The sequence below is a fragment of the Plutella xylostella genome, chromosome 30, assembly GCF_932276165.1.
Source record: "Plutella xylostella chromosome 30, ilPluXylo3.1, whole genome shotgun sequence".
Taxonomy (NCBI): Eukaryota; Metazoa; Arthropoda; class Insecta; order Lepidoptera; family Plutellidae; genus Plutella; species Plutella xylostella.
Window position 1 is genome coordinate 4,716,267 of NC_064010.1, and position 17,274 is coordinate 4,733,540.

General features: G+C 38.5%; 3 protein-coding genes across 4 annotated transcripts; 1 reads left to right on the top strand and 2 right to left on the bottom strand.

Annotated features, from left to right (window-relative positions):
* Positions 1-1,460: 1,460 nt before the first annotated feature.
* On the bottom strand, positions 1,461-6,631 carry LOC105383173. 2 transcript variants are annotated; one of them, XM_048632035.1, is made up of 4 exons: positions 6,285-6,631; positions 5,132-5,972; positions 3,127-4,468; positions 1,461-3,068 (listed from the first exon to the last, which is right to left on the bottom strand). In XM_048632035.1, the coding sequence occupies exons 1-3, from the start codon at positions 6,351-6,353 to the stop codon at positions 3,156-3,158; spliced, it is 2,223 nt and encodes a 740-aa protein (XP_048487992.1). In that variant the 5' UTR covers positions 6,354-6,631; the 3' UTR covers positions 1,461-3,068; positions 3,127-3,155. The 2 variants fall into 2 exon arrangements, with proteins under 2 accessions (XP_048487992.1, XP_011551491.3); XM_011553189.3 differs by having other exon boundaries at positions 1,461-4,468.
* A 618-nt stretch (positions 6,632-7,249) lies between these two features.
* LOC105383172 (protein dj-1beta) lies at positions 7,250-11,209 on the top strand. Its single transcript, XM_048632063.1, has 6 exons — positions 7,250-7,410; positions 7,514-7,622; positions 7,969-8,088; positions 8,789-8,903; positions 9,346-9,485; positions 10,840-11,209. Exons 1-6 carry the CDS (start codon positions 7,310-7,312, stop codon positions 10,942-10,944), a joined length of 690 nt encoding a protein of 229 aa, XP_048488020.1. The 5' UTR covers positions 7,250-7,309; the 3' UTR covers positions 10,945-11,209.
* A 729-nt stretch (positions 11,210-11,938) lies between these two features.
* Positions 11,939-16,741, bottom strand: LOC105398262 (uncharacterized protein C1orf198 homolog). The gene is made up of 3 exons (XM_038121705.2): positions 16,440-16,741; positions 15,708-16,320; positions 11,939-12,709 (listed from the first exon to the last, which is right to left on the bottom strand). The coding sequence occupies exons 1-3, from the start codon at positions 16,569-16,571 to the stop codon at positions 12,555-12,557; spliced, it is 900 nt and encodes a 299-aa protein (XP_037977633.1). The 5' UTR covers positions 16,572-16,741; the 3' UTR covers positions 11,939-12,554.
* Positions 16,742-17,274: the final 533 nt, after the last annotated feature.

Here is a 17,274-nt window from a genome sequence, read left to right on the forward strand (position 1 = left end):
ATGTAAGGGCGCCCTTATTGCGGATATCATAACCAGTAACGCCATCTGTTGTCCAGTAGAAAAATATTTTACAGCGCCATCTAGTATCAAGTAGTTTTTATTTAGTATCTAGTTTTTAACCCTATTCTATTCTATTCTCTGTGGGGGTGTAAGTACCTGCACCTGGCTCTCTCGAATGGAACCTTTGTGCATATCCCCAAGGTCTAAACTACCTTCCTAAGCTTGGACCATTTCCCACCACGCTGGTCCACTGCGGGTTGGTGGGTTCACATATAAATATCTAGATGTGCTAGATCTAGATATGCAGGTTTCCTCACGATGTTTTCCTTCACCGTAAGAGCTATGGTATACATTGTATTTAAGTTAAAAGAACTCATTGGTACATGTCAGCGCCGGGATCGAACCCGCATCTCTGGCGTGAGAAGCGGGCGCTTACCCGACTGAGCTACCACCGCTCTATCTAGTTTTAAACCCTATTTTTTTAAGTATTTATTTATTTTACTTCATATTTTCATAATAACAAATCTTATCATCACATCAAATATATTTTTTTATTTTAGAATACACATTCAATTTTATTCGACGGACGCTATTCGGACTGGCTATCCCTTTCACCACGGGGACAAACCCTAGACTAGACGCTCTAGCTAGCGTGTCATGTTTGTCACTGACTGGCGCTAAGAGATTAGCTTGGCCACCCTTGCTAGGGTGAAGACCTTTGGACTCTCATAAACCAGAGACCTACGCATTTAGAGATCCTCGATCGAAAATGGCGCTGGATAGGTCATTCGTTGCGGCAGGAGGACTCTCGCCTCACAAAGCAGGCCCTAGTGTTTGCCCCGCAAGGAAAAAGAAGGATAGGGCGCCCAAGAATAACTTGGATAAGGACATTAGCCCAGGAGATCAAGTCGATCAACATGAGCTGGCCAGAAGTTGTGGCTGCTGCCTCTGATCGTCAGAAGTGGAAAGCTGTAGTTGCGGTTCTATGCTCCACTAGGAGTTAAAGGCATGTTAAAGGACTTAAGAAGAAGAAGACCCTTGCTAGGGTGTAAGAAACGAATGGGCCCTGGAGAAAAAGGTCCACGACACCAGCGTACGGCACCAACTAATATTATTTATATATGGCAGAGATTTGTATACGTAATTAACTCATCACGACCCATCAATCAATCAAATTAAATCATCACTGCTGGGGCACGGGTCTCCTTCCAATGAAGGAAGGGTTTAGGCCTAGTCCACCACGCTGGCCTTAGTGCGGGTTGGTGGACCCCAACACAAGCAAGCTTGTGCTGAGAGAGTTGTCGGGTAAGTGGGCAACCCGACTGTCACGATGTTTTCAAGCCGCCCGAAGGCCTCTATAGGCTACGACTATAAAATATAAATAACTGCCATAGAGTAAATAATACTAGTTGACCGCACTATTATTGTTTGCCAAGAAAATGTGATAAATAAAAATATACTTTTTAAGTTTTGGCATGAGGCATTTATTATAAAAATGAAATAAAAAATGTAGTTAACATAAAAAATAACACTATAAAAATCATAATTGATTCAATCAGTAAAAGTTGCTCAAAATCTCATGGTAGGTGAAAAAAACAGGCAATTATAAAATCCCGTATAAAGATACGAAACATCCCAAATGATTTTGTCGTCATAAGATTCTGTTAATTCTAAATTACTTATCTCAATAATTGTGATGTCTTATTTTTTTTACACACATTACAATCTCTTGGTAACAATTTCTTATTTAATTCACATTACAATTGATTATTGCATCACAGCCTAGCTAGCGTTACACACAGGGTGTATTTTTAATTCATTCAAATTTTATACAGTAACAGTGCAAAAAATATATATTTACAAAAAATATCGTAAACCTGCCAGACGCACCCAAAAAAAGCTAATAGCCAAGTGGTTTTATAAAAAAAATTGGGAGTAAATTGATTTCAATAATAAATATTCCGTCCTGCAGAATAAGGGAGAGGCTCCATTGCTGTGGTGCGTTTTTTCATGTATTTTTTATGATAGGACCCTGACAAATATATGGATAACAACGCCCCGCAGCAATGAGACATCACCTTAACAAACAATATCCTCACAGATTTTTTTACATATTCGATGTATTATGAGTATCAATCACACGATTATTTCATGTGGTTTACAGTGCGTATCATAATGTTTCAAATGTTACATGGGCCTGCGCGTACTGCAATTTTTTGTAGCGCGAGTTTATTAAGTATCACTATTCATATTAAAATTTCGACGTGTTTTTTTATCGCAACCCGCTAATCTAATATATTCATATGAGACATTTCTAGGACAAAAAAATGGATATTAAAAATATTGCAGTGGGCGCACAGCCTTGCCATTGTGCGTATACCAATAACATAACTTACATAATATGAAACCACTTTCACAACCAATAGAAATTTCGAAAAATAAAAGCGAGCAATGAAATAGGTTCAGTGACAATCATTGATCGATTTCACTTCTCGATAGGTAATAAAACTCCCACTTGAGCTAAAGAAGTTAAGTCAAGCATAAGGCTGCTGCCCGCCAGAGCAGATCCCTTAGCATGAATTTTCATCGTGAACGTGAAGTAGAATTAATCGAGTAATTTTGTATGAAAATATGAACAGCGCCTCTGGCGGACGGTAGCAGACCTAAATTTCCCAACAAAATTCATCAAGTAATTTCACGTCACGTTCACGATGAAAATTCATGCTAAGGGGTCTGGAGCTGTATTTTAGGTTTTAGAGAGCATACTCTAAACGAAATTCCATATCATACATACAGATAAACAAATCACTTTTTTGTCAAATCATAAATCACTGGTGCTTTTACAAAGAGCAAGTAAGGCTGCGTTCGCAGTAGACAAACTGTTCGCCCGTTACTAAAGTCTGTTTTTTAATCTCACATACTACATTGACAGATTCTGAATGGTTCATCAACAGTCGATTGTCCCGCCAATAGAACGATACGTCACTTAATCTCGGGACCATCAATGACAAAGGGACAATCGACTGTTGATGAACCATTCAGAATCTGTCAATTTAGTATCTGAGATAAAAAAACAGTCTTTAGTTACATTTAATCTAGTATTTCCAATAGTCATACGCCGGCAGAGTGTCCTATACATGCCACAGATGCTAATGCTATGACTGCACTTGGAGTGGCTCCAAAACCTGTTTATCACTCACACCATCACTCAATTTCACATCCTTCTTAATACTCAAGTTCTGTATCGTCTCATCACTAATACAGTCACCAATATTCTTCATAGTATTCACACCATGTTCAAAATTCTCTTCGGAAAACTTTGCATTGTCAACTTGGTTCGTATCACCATGTTTAAACTGCATATGTTTGTCTAGGCTCGCTTTCTGAACGCACCAGTACGAGCAGTGAGGGCATTTCACTGACTTCTGTCGCGGTCTGTACGGTTTATTCTGCGTTTTGACCTCAACCTTCTCGCCGTCCTTCTCGTTCAAATGTCTCTGTTTGTGCTTAGTCAGATTCGTCTTTTGTACGCACCGATAATTGCACATATCACAACTGAAAGGTTTCTGATCCGTGTGCAGATACATGTGTTTGACTAAATTAGGTTTCTGAACGGTTCTGTAGTCGCAGTACGGGCACGCAAAAGGTTTGTAACCTGTGTGCGTACGTTCGTGCACCACCAAGTTATTCTTCTGAGCACAACGGTACTCACAGTACTGGCACCGAAAAGGTTTCTCCTTCTTGTGGACTAAAATGTGCTTGGCCACGTTGTTTTTCTGGCCGGATTTGTAGTCGCAGAACGTGCAAGAGAACGGCTTTTCGCCAGTGTGAGTTCGGATGTGGATTTTCAAGATGGCGGACGACTGCGACCGGTACGGGCACTGGCTACAGCCGAATTTCCCGCGCTTTTCTCCCTCGCTATCCGCAATTTCCATGCAGTTTTTCGAGTGCTGCTTCAAACTCCTTTTCGTCGGGAAGATTTGCACGCATTTGTAGCAAATGTACTCGCCTTTTATGTTCATTGCGTCATCGTCGCCAGTTTTCTGAATCTTGTTATGCTCGTTGGAATCATTTTCGTTTTTCTCCGCATACATTTGGCTCAGATTCTGACTCGGGTTGTACTCTGTGTAATACATAGTTACATTGTTCTCTTTAGGGTCCAAATCTTTTGGTTCGTCGTGTTTTTCTGTTACTTCCGTGCCGCCATTTTGAGACTTAAACTCTTCCTGTTGGTATGGGCTATGGTTTTCGAATTGTCTATGGACGACTAGGTTCTGTGGGTTTTCTCTGGTTATGTTGTCGACTGAGTAGTTTTGTATGTAGTTCTGGGGGCGAGGGTAGAGGTCTAGAGGTGCTAGGGCCGGTACATTGACGTTGTTGATGTGATTGTTGTATGGGGAGAATATTTGGCTGTCTTGGTGTAGCGGCGGGTTGCGCTGCGCTTGCTCTGCTGGTAACGGCATGTGGCCTGGAACATAATATGAAATTATTATTAGTAAATACATTTTGAAAAAAAAAATAACAGTGGAGACACACAACAACATTTTGTTCTCAATTTATAATCATCACTCTTTATTACTGGGATGTTTACTCATAAGAATTGCTGCTGTATGTTCTTTGTTCTTGCAACAACTGTATTTTTACTTAGGGACTCTAGGGTATGAGAAGAGTTTTTACACCTTTTAAGAAGGGTCAAGTTAACATGAACATGTATGGCGCATATCCTAGCAATAAGTAGTTGCACTAGCTCCGCTCCATACAATTCTTCTTCTTTCTTTCTTTCTAATGAAAAACCTACACTAAGTAATCTGAGTAATCTTCAAATCTAGACTATTTTCTAACATTATCTAGATATTTAAGTGTGTTGTGATGGTTTCGTTGAAATGTTTTGACCAAAGTACCAGCTGTAGTTGACTGTTCATACAATATTTGTAAATAGACCTCTCTATCTAATACATCTACAAATATAAATAATAATGATCACATGTATTGTAAAATATTTGTTTTTTATAAAGTTCCATAATAAACAAAGTCCAATATTGCTCCATGTCATATTTTAATATTCTGAGTTAAAATAGCTATTCCAGGTTACAACCTAAATATTTATACTACAGAATAAATAGAAACTTACCAGCCAAACCACCAATGTTATTTGCGAATCCATGCGGCATCGACTCATAGAAATAGCCGTCATCCTCCTGCTCCGATTTTATATGGAACTGCATCGGCAACAGATGGTCACTCTGGTCCAACTGCCGTGAGCCAGCGTCATGGACCATACCGTGGCCCACCAGTCTCTGCCCATTCTGGTCCACTAGCATATTGTCAGGAACACATTGCACAACTGTTGGCGTACTCCGTGAATCTTCCAGCATTTCCTGCTCAATATTAGGATTCCGATTGATGTGGTGGGTCAAATCTAATTCGTGACTAACATTTTGCTGAATGTTTGCGTCGGTACGCACTAAGTTCTGAGTAAGCATGTCATTTCTTGACAGATTCTGGCTCATGTCTACACCTAAGTTTCGCGATAAGTCCATCTGTTCATTCAGGGATTGTACAAGGTTCTGAGCAAGACCAATATTCTGTTGCAGTCCCATTTCATTTGCCAAACTCCGAATAAGAGAATGCTCTGGCAGATTTCTATTTAACCCATCATCGTGATGGTTTCTCACAACATTTGGAGGAATATGTGAAATACTGACATCAGACGCAAGATTATGGGTTAACTCCATCTCGGAGGCCAGGTTTCGTTGCAAATTCGTAGGAATATCCGAAAAGTGAAGGTTTCGTGAGATGTGGTTGGTTTTGAGCATCAAGGTGGACATTTGTCGCGGAGACAGCGGGATCTGGAAGCCGTGCGGGACGGCGCTGGTCAGCGAGCCCTGCATGACCTGGTGCAGCTGCTCCATGGAGATGGCCGTGTGCTGGTACTCCATGCTGTCCATGTTCTGTTGGCTCTGCTTCAGGAGCTGGAACAACAGTTTTTTTAACATTGATACTGTCATAGAAAATTTATTTGTGGAAGACCATAATAAGTGAATTATGTGTAAATTATAATATGTAATAAAGATAGGTAAAAATATTTGATAAAAACTTATTTTGCCTAAATTTTTCTTTTTAGTTTATATATAAAACTTCTAACTAGCAATTTGATCATATTAAATGTTAAAACAACTGTAGTGTAAATTTTAATGCAGTAGTAAAATTAGTAGAAGACCATGATAAGTAAAAGGAAGTAAAAAAAAACTAGCCATACAAGACAAAGAAACAGCACAACTTACAGCCTCTGTATACGCCTTATAACTCTCTTCATCAATAAGATTTTGGTCTTCTCTCTTCACAAAATCCATTTTGCACCCGTATTAATAGTTTAAAACACGTTACAAGATATATCTGAAGGTAAAAACGGCATTATCCTTAACCTAACCACAAACCGCATAGCCACATTTTCAAAAGAAATGTTCGACTTGAAAACACTAGCACATGATTTCAATATAATAACCGTTGAATATACAATACAGTAAAATTATTCAAAATAGAGAGAAAATTAGAAATTTTGTGGAAATATCCTCGTTTGTAACAAAAACGGGCGAAAGAAAGGAAGCCGCCATAGACAAAGTAGAACTTCCGTCAACGAACATCTGTCGCAGCGGTGTTCACAGCTCTAATTTTTTTCCTCTAATCAAGGTAAAATTAATACTAGAGGGTAAAAGAGAAGAAATTAAACTGTTCCTTTTTTTACTTATTGTGTAACTGTCAATACGGGTTTAATATCTATGTCATGTAAAGTTTTTTTTTTTACTATAAACATATACCTAATACTAAGTGAAAAAAATAATTTCTTATAAAAACTGAGGTTCTGGCACTTTTTTGCCAGACTGCATTTATTGTCAGCTTTGCTATTTTTATCTCCCCTAAATGGCAGCACTAAACCATAGAGAAAAAAAGTTGCCCTCATCACAATCAAGAAGCTCGAGGCCTTTATGTGAATTATTCTGAGAACTGGATTAATATTGAATGCGATGGTTAGATGGAGCTGAGAGCATTTAAGCAAGACACCATGGGCCTTACCACAAAATCTGTCAAATTTATATATAGGTTTGGCTTGCTTCCCCTTCTTCTTCTCAAGCTGCTTTACTTTTACGCTGTTAAAATAAGATGTTTTTTTTAGATTTGTAATCGATTCGACGAAATCGAATAAAATCATCGGAAGCAACCGGTTTACAACATAAAAAACCGGTATTATTTGACATTTAGTCATCTGTCAAGTCACTGAATTTTCGACCTTGTTGACATTCAAATTTTCATGAATTTTATCAAAAAAATAAGTCTTTACAGTTTAACTTCACCGTATTTAAAGAAAATCGATATCCTACATAAACCCCGCGGCAGTTTACTCATCTGCAGGTACGTAAAGTGAACCTACTTCCATAAATCGACTCCAAAAGAACACAAAATGGTTCACGCCGGTCGTTCTCTTGACGCAACATTCATGATTATCTCGTTGTAGACTCCAGCACCAGACTCCGAGGATGTCCAAGACTGCGCTGATGATCCTGGCGGAGGGCGCCGAGGAGATGGAGACCGTCATCACCGTGGACATGCTGAGGCGAGCCGGCGTAAGTCGCACGATATTGGCTTGGAATTTGTACCTATACTTACATACATTTACATAGTTGCATATACCGACGGACTGCCATCGGTTATTTGTAGGGAGGGTATGTATGATATTGTGTGTGTACTAAATTAAGCCCAGACCAGAAATGAGTGCTGTGGCAAGAGTCACACTGTATTTAACTGATTAGGGCAATAACCAGGACACTGACTTAAATTATATTAATTGCCTGAAAGCTCTCTTAAATTGGTAGTCTTAAACCCATAACCTGTAATTTTATAATAGGTTGATTAGAAAGGTGTGTCACCCCATTACTATAACACTTATATTTTGACACCCTCGGTTCCCAGGTGACAGTGACGGTGGCGGGGCTGGACGGGGCGGCGCCAGTGCTGTGCTCCCGGCAGATCACCCTCGTGCCTGACAAGTCTCTGGCTGATGCCCTCGCAGAGAGGCCTGAGTATGATGCTGTGAGTATGATTTTGCCACCTTTTTTACCAGCAAGTAAAATAGAGAGGTGCTTCAGTTTTACTTCAGTCAGAAGAGATCTAAAGAGAGTTTTTTTTTTAATTGAGAACTATTTAAATTCCTAAGTACAGAATAAACCTTTTACACCCCCATACTCTATGTATAATAAGATAAAGTGTTCAGTTCCTTTAACTTTCAGTGTTTCCTGAGTTGTCACTGCAGACATTATTTCCTTAATTAGATGAGTCTGTGCTTTATAATTATATTTAGTATGTATCTATCTATGTATTTGTGTACATTTATAATACATAACACAGGTTCTGCCTAGCTTGGGGTCGGATGGCCATTTGTGAGATGTCCCCACTAGTGATGTAATGAATGTGTGTTTTTGGACATTCGCGAATGCAAATGCGAATGCGAATATCTGATAACGACATTTGCGAATGCGAATATTCAGTTTGTGTTCAAATTTGGCGCCATTTGTATGGTTTGGTGGCAGTCTCGTACTGAACGAGGTACGTTCCGTTCTAGGCGCATTCCGAATAAGACTAGCCAATACAAGTTGAAGTTCCCCGGGACCATCAGCTCAGTAGTCAGGGGGGACCATCAGCTCAGTAGTCAGGGTCACTAACCACTACGCCATTCGGTCGTGCTGACTGAATTTATTTATTATTATTATTATGTCCCCAACATCATATGCAGGTGATCCTGCCCGGCGGGCTGGAGGGCTCGGACCGGCTCAGCAAGTCCAGTGCAGTTGGCACTCTGCTGAAGGAACACGAGAAGAATGGGAAGATTGTTGCAGCTATCTGTGCTGGTGAGTTGCATAATTATAAGATACAAAATCATTTATTTCCTTTAACCACATAATCATAAAATTTAGAAGTAAATGGAGTCTCTTTTTAATTAAACAATACCTGTATCAGGAGGCTCTGCTCTTCCACAATGGTTACAATATAAGATTATAAGAATCATTGTCATCATAATATAGTCAGCCTTCTACCAGACCTGGAGTAACCTTCGAGCCTTGGAGTAGGCTTGGTAGGCGGGTTGGAGATGTCACACACCATTAACCAAGTCTATTCTATTCAGAGAGGGGGCGAAGCTCCTGTACGTGGCTCTTTCGAACCTTTGTACATATCCAATGTCTAAGCCCGATAAATAATATTTACCAAGACTGGAATTCGAACCCAGGTATGTTTTAAACATTTACCTAAGTATTTCCTAAAATTTCTCACTAGCATATTCTATTTCCCCAGCGCCGACAGCGTTCGCGGCGCACGGCGTGGCGTCCGGCAAGCGCGTGACGTCATATCCGACCACCAAGGACAAGATGGCGGGCTACGAGTATGTGGAGGGGGAGAGGGTGGTGGTAGATGGCAACATTGTCACTAGCCGGGTGAGTGTTATCATTCCTTCAAGTATTATTTAGAGTTCAGGGCCTTGAGTGCGAGTTTTTTCACCTATCGAGAAGTGAAATCGAAAACGCAGATTTGTATGGCGCGGAGCTAGTACAGCTACTTAACGCTAGGTGGCGTGTCTCCCACGCCATACAAATTTGCGCTTCGCAGGGCCCAGGTGACTGTATCTTTCACATCTAAATTTTCTTTTAACTTTGCGGGTTAGGCCGATGTGTATTACATTACACCTACAGTTCCCCAAAACTGATAATGCACATAGAAATCTTCGTCATTGTTCGGCAACGGTCGTATTCCCGAGCGTTAGAAAACTATTATGTATTTAGAGTGGTTAAGTGCATTTTCTTCATGAAATTTTAGTAGAATTATGTAATTGGTGCTAAAAGAGATAATTGATTTATCAGTAACGAAATTTGTTTCGATAATTCATAATATTCCATAATATTAAAATTTACTTCGAAAATGTTACAGTAGGTACTTTTCAAGTGTCTTACTGAAGCTGATGTAAAGATGGATGAAAGAAGGTTTGAATAACACAAGGTTTATATTATAAGGAGAAATGGATTTCAAACACAGGTTTATATTAATTTTTTTAAATCTCAGTTCAAAAGTATTTACAGCACTGATTATTTCACATCAATAAACATGTTTACATTAAAATCTCAGTTCAAAAGTATTTACAGCGCTGATCATTCACAATAATATTACAATTACAAACTTGGTCTTTTGGGTGTGGCTTTATTGGCAAAGTGAAGTCTATCAATGTGACGTATATTTTATTCTTAAATGTGCCTCATAATATGGCATCGTCAAAAATAATTAAAGTTGAAATTAAATTCACATTTGAAAAAAATAACAAGAACGATGTGTAATTGCAGCTCTTTATAATTCCACAAAAGTAATATTGATCTTGACCTTGAGACCCTTGACTGATCGGTGACAGCCACCGACCGCCCAAATTGTTTTCGATTATGTGTCACATGATATTGACTACTATTTCTTTCGAACAAGGATCAAAATGCAAGTGCTTTGTTTAATTCAATGATTCGGGTGTTTCCGGGAATCCGACAGTTTGCGAAGATTTGCATGCGCATTATTAATATGGGAGAACTGTACTTTCTTGTAGAAAGGTTATTTGGCCCCATTTAATAGATGGAAGGCATACCGGGTACAAACACCGAAAAAAAATACTTGTTATATTTATTTTCTTAATGGAAGACTCCAATAGTAAAAATAATTTACGAATGGAAAACTTCAGGTATTGCCAGCATTAAATATGTATGAATTTAATTGCTTCCGAATTGCGTCTAATATTTAAAAAAAAATTGTCCCCAGGGCCCCGGCACGGCCTACTGGTTCGGCCTGACTCTCATCGAGCTACTGACTGACAAGGCAAAGGCGGAACAAGTGGAAAAGGGCATGCTCATCTCCAACTATTAAGAAAAATATCTTGGCTGTATGCGACAAGATTCCCTTGCCGCCGATTGTAAATTAAAAACTAAAAAGATGGCGCGTATTTTTGAAATGTCAAGTTTTCAAAATGTCCGCCGCAATTTTCTCATAAAATGGGAAGTTGTAATTTTTGTATCTCTATAAAAAAACAATCGTAAGTTAAGATAAATACGTAGTGGTGTCTAAATAATTTTTAAGGATAATTAATTAGATGGGTGATTTTCTAATGAAATAAACACTTTGAATGGTAAAATTCATTTTATTTTATAAGCCGATAAATAAAATCATGTATTTCTTATAACAAAACTAAATATAAAGTAAGTTCTTAAATTAATTGAGTATAATAATAAATTATGTCATAATAATTTCATTAAATGCATAAACAGAGAGGTATAGTACCTAAGATTACGAGAAAAGTAATAAATAATACTAAAAACTCAGTCCATTAATATACCGAAACGTAAAAAATATGAGATTCATTTTAATTTCGAATTAGTTCCAACACTAATGTAGAACAAAATGTGATAAGTCACTTTTGACATACGTGAAACATGTAAATTACGTTTTGCGTCTGTTATCAAAAGTGCCTTTACTTATTATAGTTATTATAAAAGACAAGGCATATTATACAAAAACACATACGTTTTCTACAACTAACTTTTTGGCAAGCATTAGATATTAATTACCTACTCCATACTTCAATCACAAAATCTGTGACTTTTTTGTGTAACATGTGTGACAAAATTTTTCGGGAAAAATACATGGTGAGTATTGCATTTCTTCCATCATTTTTGGTAAAATGATAAAGCGGACTAGAGTATTTACTTTTATGAGAACATGGTTTTACAATGTCGAACTGTAAATACATAATTTGTTATGATGAATGTTCCATACATAAAAAAGTCGCAATTTTGACAGTGTTAAATTAAATTTTCTGCCTTCAGAATCGAATCTTTGTATGGTGTTCTTTATCTATTATGTATTGCACAATTATCTCAAAGATCTATTGTAATATTATTAACCTCCTCAATTCAGTTCACGCAATATGAAAGCAATATAAAGATATAAATTCAATACCAAAAACACACACATATCTCTACCAGTACCTAGGATTGTATCTACTTCTCATTCTACAATTTTAACTCACGTTTATCATCAGTATAACGCCCGCAGATAAAGAAACAATATGAAAATGACCTAACTCGCTTTCGTATACCTTTAGGTATGTAGGGTGCGACGAAAGTCCGAACTCCAAAATGTCTAAATTGGTGACCCCGACGTGATGACGTTGTGAGGTAAATTAATAATTAAATTTAATAATAGAACTATGCAAGTATAGTGATTACGCCAGATACCCCATGTACTCCTCCCTGCTTCCACTGCCTCTCCCTGCTTACGTAAAGGGCACCATTTTGACATTGTTTCTTTATCTACGAGAGTTACATGAAGCATAAGACCCTTTCGGTAAGCGTTCTACTTCCGGCATCCTACGCCAGTATAGAAATTCACACCGATGCCGTTTCATCATACATTGTTTATGTTAATCAGTTTGATTACATACGACACCGATAGGTGGACGCTTATCTTTTTACACCCATTTACCAGTTATCGAGGAAGTCGTACCCGGTCTTGCCGACAGAGGGCGCGAGAGTCTCGGTGCTCTCCGCGGACGCCACCTCCTCGCACGAGTGGAAGTCAGTGGAGGACGCGAGGGACCCCGAGGATAGGAGGCCGCGGTTCTCTTCTGATAGGTCTGCGGATTGGGATAGTTATTTTATTAGATAAAGATAAAAAATATGTATTGATATTATGTGTGTATATGTATGCCACCTTAATAAAGTCTCAATAAGCGCTTCCTTATATGGCGACCTTGCCTGGATAAAACAAACTGGGTATTGGTAACTGAGTGATGGTAATAGTATGCCGTCGGGATGACGGAAGGTGGACAAATTTCACAGAATGGTGTCCTACAGCACACACACGCACTCACGCCTTGTACTAATGTACTCCCTTGCGGGGTAGGCAGAGGTGCATTGCTGCACCCACTTTTCGCCAGAGTGTTATGTTAGTCCCAATGTAATAGGGGGCGGGCCTATTGCCATTTTACGGGCACATCCAAGACCCGAGAACAAATATCTGTGTTTAAACAAATATCTGCCCCAGCCGGGAATCGAACCCGGGACCATCGGCTCAGTAGTCAGGTCACTAACCACTACGCCATTCGGTCGTCCTACAGATTGGTGGACTACCTGCTAGATGGTCAGATGAGATCAGGCATGCACAAGACTTTATCAAGTTACGTGAATCGTAGTATACGTGAGGTATTTCTAAGTAGCCTTTCACTAATAGTTGAAAACGATACTTTGTCAATATTATCATTTATAAAACTATTAGTATGTGTGGCATTCCTAAGCACAAAATGTATGTATGTAAGCACGTTATGTATACCTACTAAAGTAAACTAAACTTTATTCCTGACATAGAAAGAGTCGTAGGTATTATATTTTTTACGGTGAGTGAGTGAAGTGAGTAGAGCTTATACATTTTCACTCTATGGGTTGTATGCAAAATATCGTTATAATCTAATTATAACCTATAAGATGAGCTGTGAAAGACCTCGGAGCTAATGGATTAACCAATTCGGGAAGCTAACTATTTTTAGAGAAGCGCCGTATTAACTTTTAAGAAAACCGCATTTAAATAGGTCTATCCATTTCAGAGAAACATGAAGATTAAAAATAACATCTAAACGTATACTTATTATTATACATCTAACGTACGCCTTCTTATTGGTTACTTTAAAAAAAATATTGATATTGTCCGATTTCACTAACGTGCTGTTTGATATTTTGAATTTGATAAAATGTTAAGTGTGAATAGGTACGTGCTTTATCAAGCCTAATTAAATACATTTGATTCAATTCAGTCGAATGCGTCTTAAACGGTTGAAATTACTATGTATTACTAGGTACCTACTGCGGAGTTATGATATATAAAATTAGTACAACAGATTATTTGAAATATGAAGTTTTTGAATAATCTGAATCCTTATTTATTCAGATCAGATTTGTGTGTGTAACGGAACTTTGATGGGATTTTAAAAACATGTAGTTACATATAATGTATACTGATAATCTGCGTACCTATTTAGATTCATTAATTATTATTCCCAGAGCAATACATAAATAAATATATCACTGCAACAATACAGTTTGCATATTAAAGATTTGTTTGCATTTCCGAGTACCTAACAGATTAATGCATTATTGTGTACACGTAATGTTATGCTCACGACTATATTCGCCCAAAGAGTATTGGTACAAATAAATTGAAAGATCTCTCCGTTTCGTTTAATTTACGACAGCCAACATTTTATTTTTAATATCTACTGTAGTTGAATTAATTGCATGTGTACCATGTCCTCTATCACCCTTTTTCGTTTGGACCATGACTTGCAGGGCCATCCTGTATACAATACCGCTCGCGTTCTACACAAGTGAGTGCAATGCACACCGAAAAATTGGTCGCTTGCGAATTACCTCTGACTACCTCTTCGTTAGTCGACCGAATGGTGTAGTGATTAGTGACCATGACTACTGAGCCGAAGGTCCCGGGCTCGATTCCCGGCCGGGGCAGATATTTGTTTAAACACAGATATTTGTTCTCGGGTCTTGGATGTGCCCGTAAAATGGCAATAGGCCCGCCCCCTATTACATTGGCACTAACATAACACTGGCGAAAAGTGGGTGCAGCAATGCACCTCTGCCTACCCTGCAAGGGAATACATTAGTGCAAGGTGTGAGTGTTTGTTTTTTTATTTTTTTTACCTCTTCGGGAATTTAAGTCGTGATGTCGTGAGCATATTTATGATAAAAATAATCCATTAAAACCTTACTAAAGTTATCGTGGCATGACATGTAATGCACATTATTGCATGACTAACTTTCTCTGTATCTAATGAATACGCATGTTAGCAATTATAAACAATAACCGAGGCACAGGGGTATACTTATGCAACATTACTGGTTTTTACACTTTAAAGGTGCCCATTAAGGCAAACATACATATCAGACCAATAGGATTTTCAGAAATGTATGGAGATAAGGCTTTGGCAATACTGATGAAGTGGATGCACTTGTGTGAATTTATATAAATACAAAGAATACTGAATGTGATGCATACTATGCCGAGAAGTGGACACATACCTTAAACATGAACAGTCATCAATAGTTTATGTACAAATGTGTATTACAATATCATAAACATTAGCCTACATTCCTAGATCAAGATAATGACTAATTTAGTCATATCATTTGCAACAAGACTATTGTTTGGTTTGTGTGAGTCATTTCATTAGAACTAAAGATGATTGCTACATTAAGTGATGATTCAATACTTTTGATCACACTATTGAGACAAAAGATTTGTTTTTTTTTTAATACTTTTTTTTTTTTCACTTTTCATTTGTTTGCATCATTGCAATCTATAGCAGTGGGCTATAATAAGCAATCTCTTTCTCTACTTTGTATCTCCTTGGGTTGTTGTGTTGAAAGATTTGTGTTTTAATGTATGTATGTTTCATGATCATAACCCATCACATCCCCACCACTGCTGGGGCATGGGTCGCCTTCCAATGAAGGAAGCATGAAGCTTTTGCTGAAATAGTGGGCAACCTGACAGAGAGATGTTTTCAAGATGCCCAAAGGCCTATTCTATTTTATTATTAATTTATAAATAAAGGTTCTACTCACCACTGCTAGACTTGGCCATGCTGGTACGATAGTCCTTTTCAAACTTGAGATCACTTGGAGGACTCTTGAAGTTGGTCCTGAAGAAGTTATCAGACGAAGCCACAATCTGCGTTGGCTGGTTTGACACAAGTCGCTCTTTATCATCTTCTTTACTCTTGAAGTTGCCAATGAATTTGCTAATAAAGCCTGTTGGAGAGCTTATCGGCTCCCGTTCTACGGTTTCAGCGGGTTTGCTGTAATTGGTGCTTTTCAGCATATCGTGGGATTTTAACGCGTTTTTCAGTTCGCTTACTACTTTCGAGTGTGAAAACGCTAGCTCCAACACTGGCTGGTCGTCACCGACTATGGATTTCAGTTCTTTTTTCTCTCGCAGCTCGTTCAGAATGCATAGATTGAGTTGGCTCTTTGTCTGGTAGAGGAACGGGGCCGAGTGCTCGTCGCGCCAGGTTCTATTGTCTTCCTGGATGAGCTTTTGTCCGTGATCACGGCCGAAGAACGACATGAGGTCATCTCGTCGGATCGGCGGGTCGTTTATGTCGAAGTCTAGGGTGTCTATTAGCGCGTATTTGAGAGCTATGTCGGGTTTGATGATGGATTCGTTGATTATTTCCGTCTGGAAACAAGAAAGACAGTTAGAAGTTTTTTTTTTGTCTAACAGGAAACTGGAAAAGTTATTTTTAGATTTGCGTAGTTTTGTGACTGAAGTACATGTGGTTGGTGTTGGTAACGTACCTTCTCCTTGTCCGTGAGGCTGTCCCAGATGTTTTCGTAGGAGTTTTTCGCTTCTTCGATGTCTTCGTGAATTTTTGCAGCCAGAGGATTCATTGAACGGAAATAGTCTTCCGCTATAGCGTTTATCGCCATTGCTAGGGCCAGTCCAGTTTCTCTGGTTAAAGAGTAATTAATTATAAATGAGTTGTGTACTTGTAAACACTACATGCCGGAAGAAAATTAATATAATTTCTGATTTCGCGCAGCAAAATCATAAAAATTACGTCCTCCCACACTCCAAAAAAACAATAATGAACACAGATTATTAGAATTTAGATAAAAAGAATAGTTTGTTTTTTATTCACAGATTAATTTAAACAAAAACCGGTAAAGTAGTTAAGAATAATCGATTAATCGTTTTTAACTCGGTAAATCGAAACTCAATGTATTCGCTACTGTCCTTTACTTACCAAGTGTAAGTCAGGCTGTTACTTTTTTTTTGTATTCAAATGTCAAAATGGCTAATATCTGTAATGTTTACAATTGAACTTAGCGATGCGCGATTATCACTTATATCAATAATCGAATACACCACTACCGCTACTCTCCATAATCGAATATCAAAGTAGCGATATACTTATTGCAATAATCGAATAAGCACCACTACTTCGATTATCGATTCTAACTTGACCGCTACTTGTATTCGTAAATGCAAAAGTAGCGGTGGATGACCGATTCGATTATTTGCAACAATGTAATGATGAGTAAGACGTATGAAAGGGGCGCGGGCGCGGCGAGTTGAACACAGACGCGCCGGCGACGGTCAGCTATGGCGCCATCTACCAGGGCGCCGCTA

Bases quoted from the DNA above. Each gene is read 5' to 3' on its own strand.
- LOC105383173 (XM_048632035.1), bottom strand. From the start codon at position 6,353: ATGGATTTTGTGAAGAGAGAAGACCAAAATCTTATTGATGAAGAGAGT. The intron at 5,973-6,284 runs GTAAGTTGTGCT...CTGTTGTTCCAG, and splicing joins ATAAGGCGTATACAGAGGCT to CTCCTGAAGCAGAGCCAACA. The intron at 4,469-5,131 runs GTAAGTTTCTAT...ATTATGTTCCAG, and splicing joins TAACATTGGTGGTTTGGCTG to GCCACATGCCGTTACCAGCA.
- LOC105383172 (XM_048632063.1), top strand. From the start codon at position 7,310: ATGAATTTTATCAAAAAAATAAGTCTTTACAGTTTAACTTCACCGTAT. The intron at 7,623-7,968 runs GTAAGTCGCACG...CTCGGTTCCCAG, and splicing joins ACATGCTGAGGCGAGCCGGC to GTGACAGTGACGGTGGCGGG. The intron at 9,486-10,839 runs GTGAGTGTTATC...AATTGTCCCCAG, and splicing joins GCAACATTGTCACTAGCCGG to GGCCCCGGCACGGCCTACTG.
- LOC105398262 (XM_038121705.2), bottom strand. From the start codon at position 16,571: ATGGCGATAAACGCTATAGCGGAAGACTATTTCCGTTCAATGAATCCT. The intron at 16,321-16,439 runs GTACGTTACCAA...TCTTGTTTCCAG, and splicing joins GCCTCACGGACAAGGAGAAG to ACGGAAATAATCAACGAATC. The intron at 12,710-15,707 runs GTGAGTAGAACC...CCCAATCCGCAG, and splicing joins CATGGCCAAGTCTAGCAGTG to ACCTATCAGAAGAGAACCGC.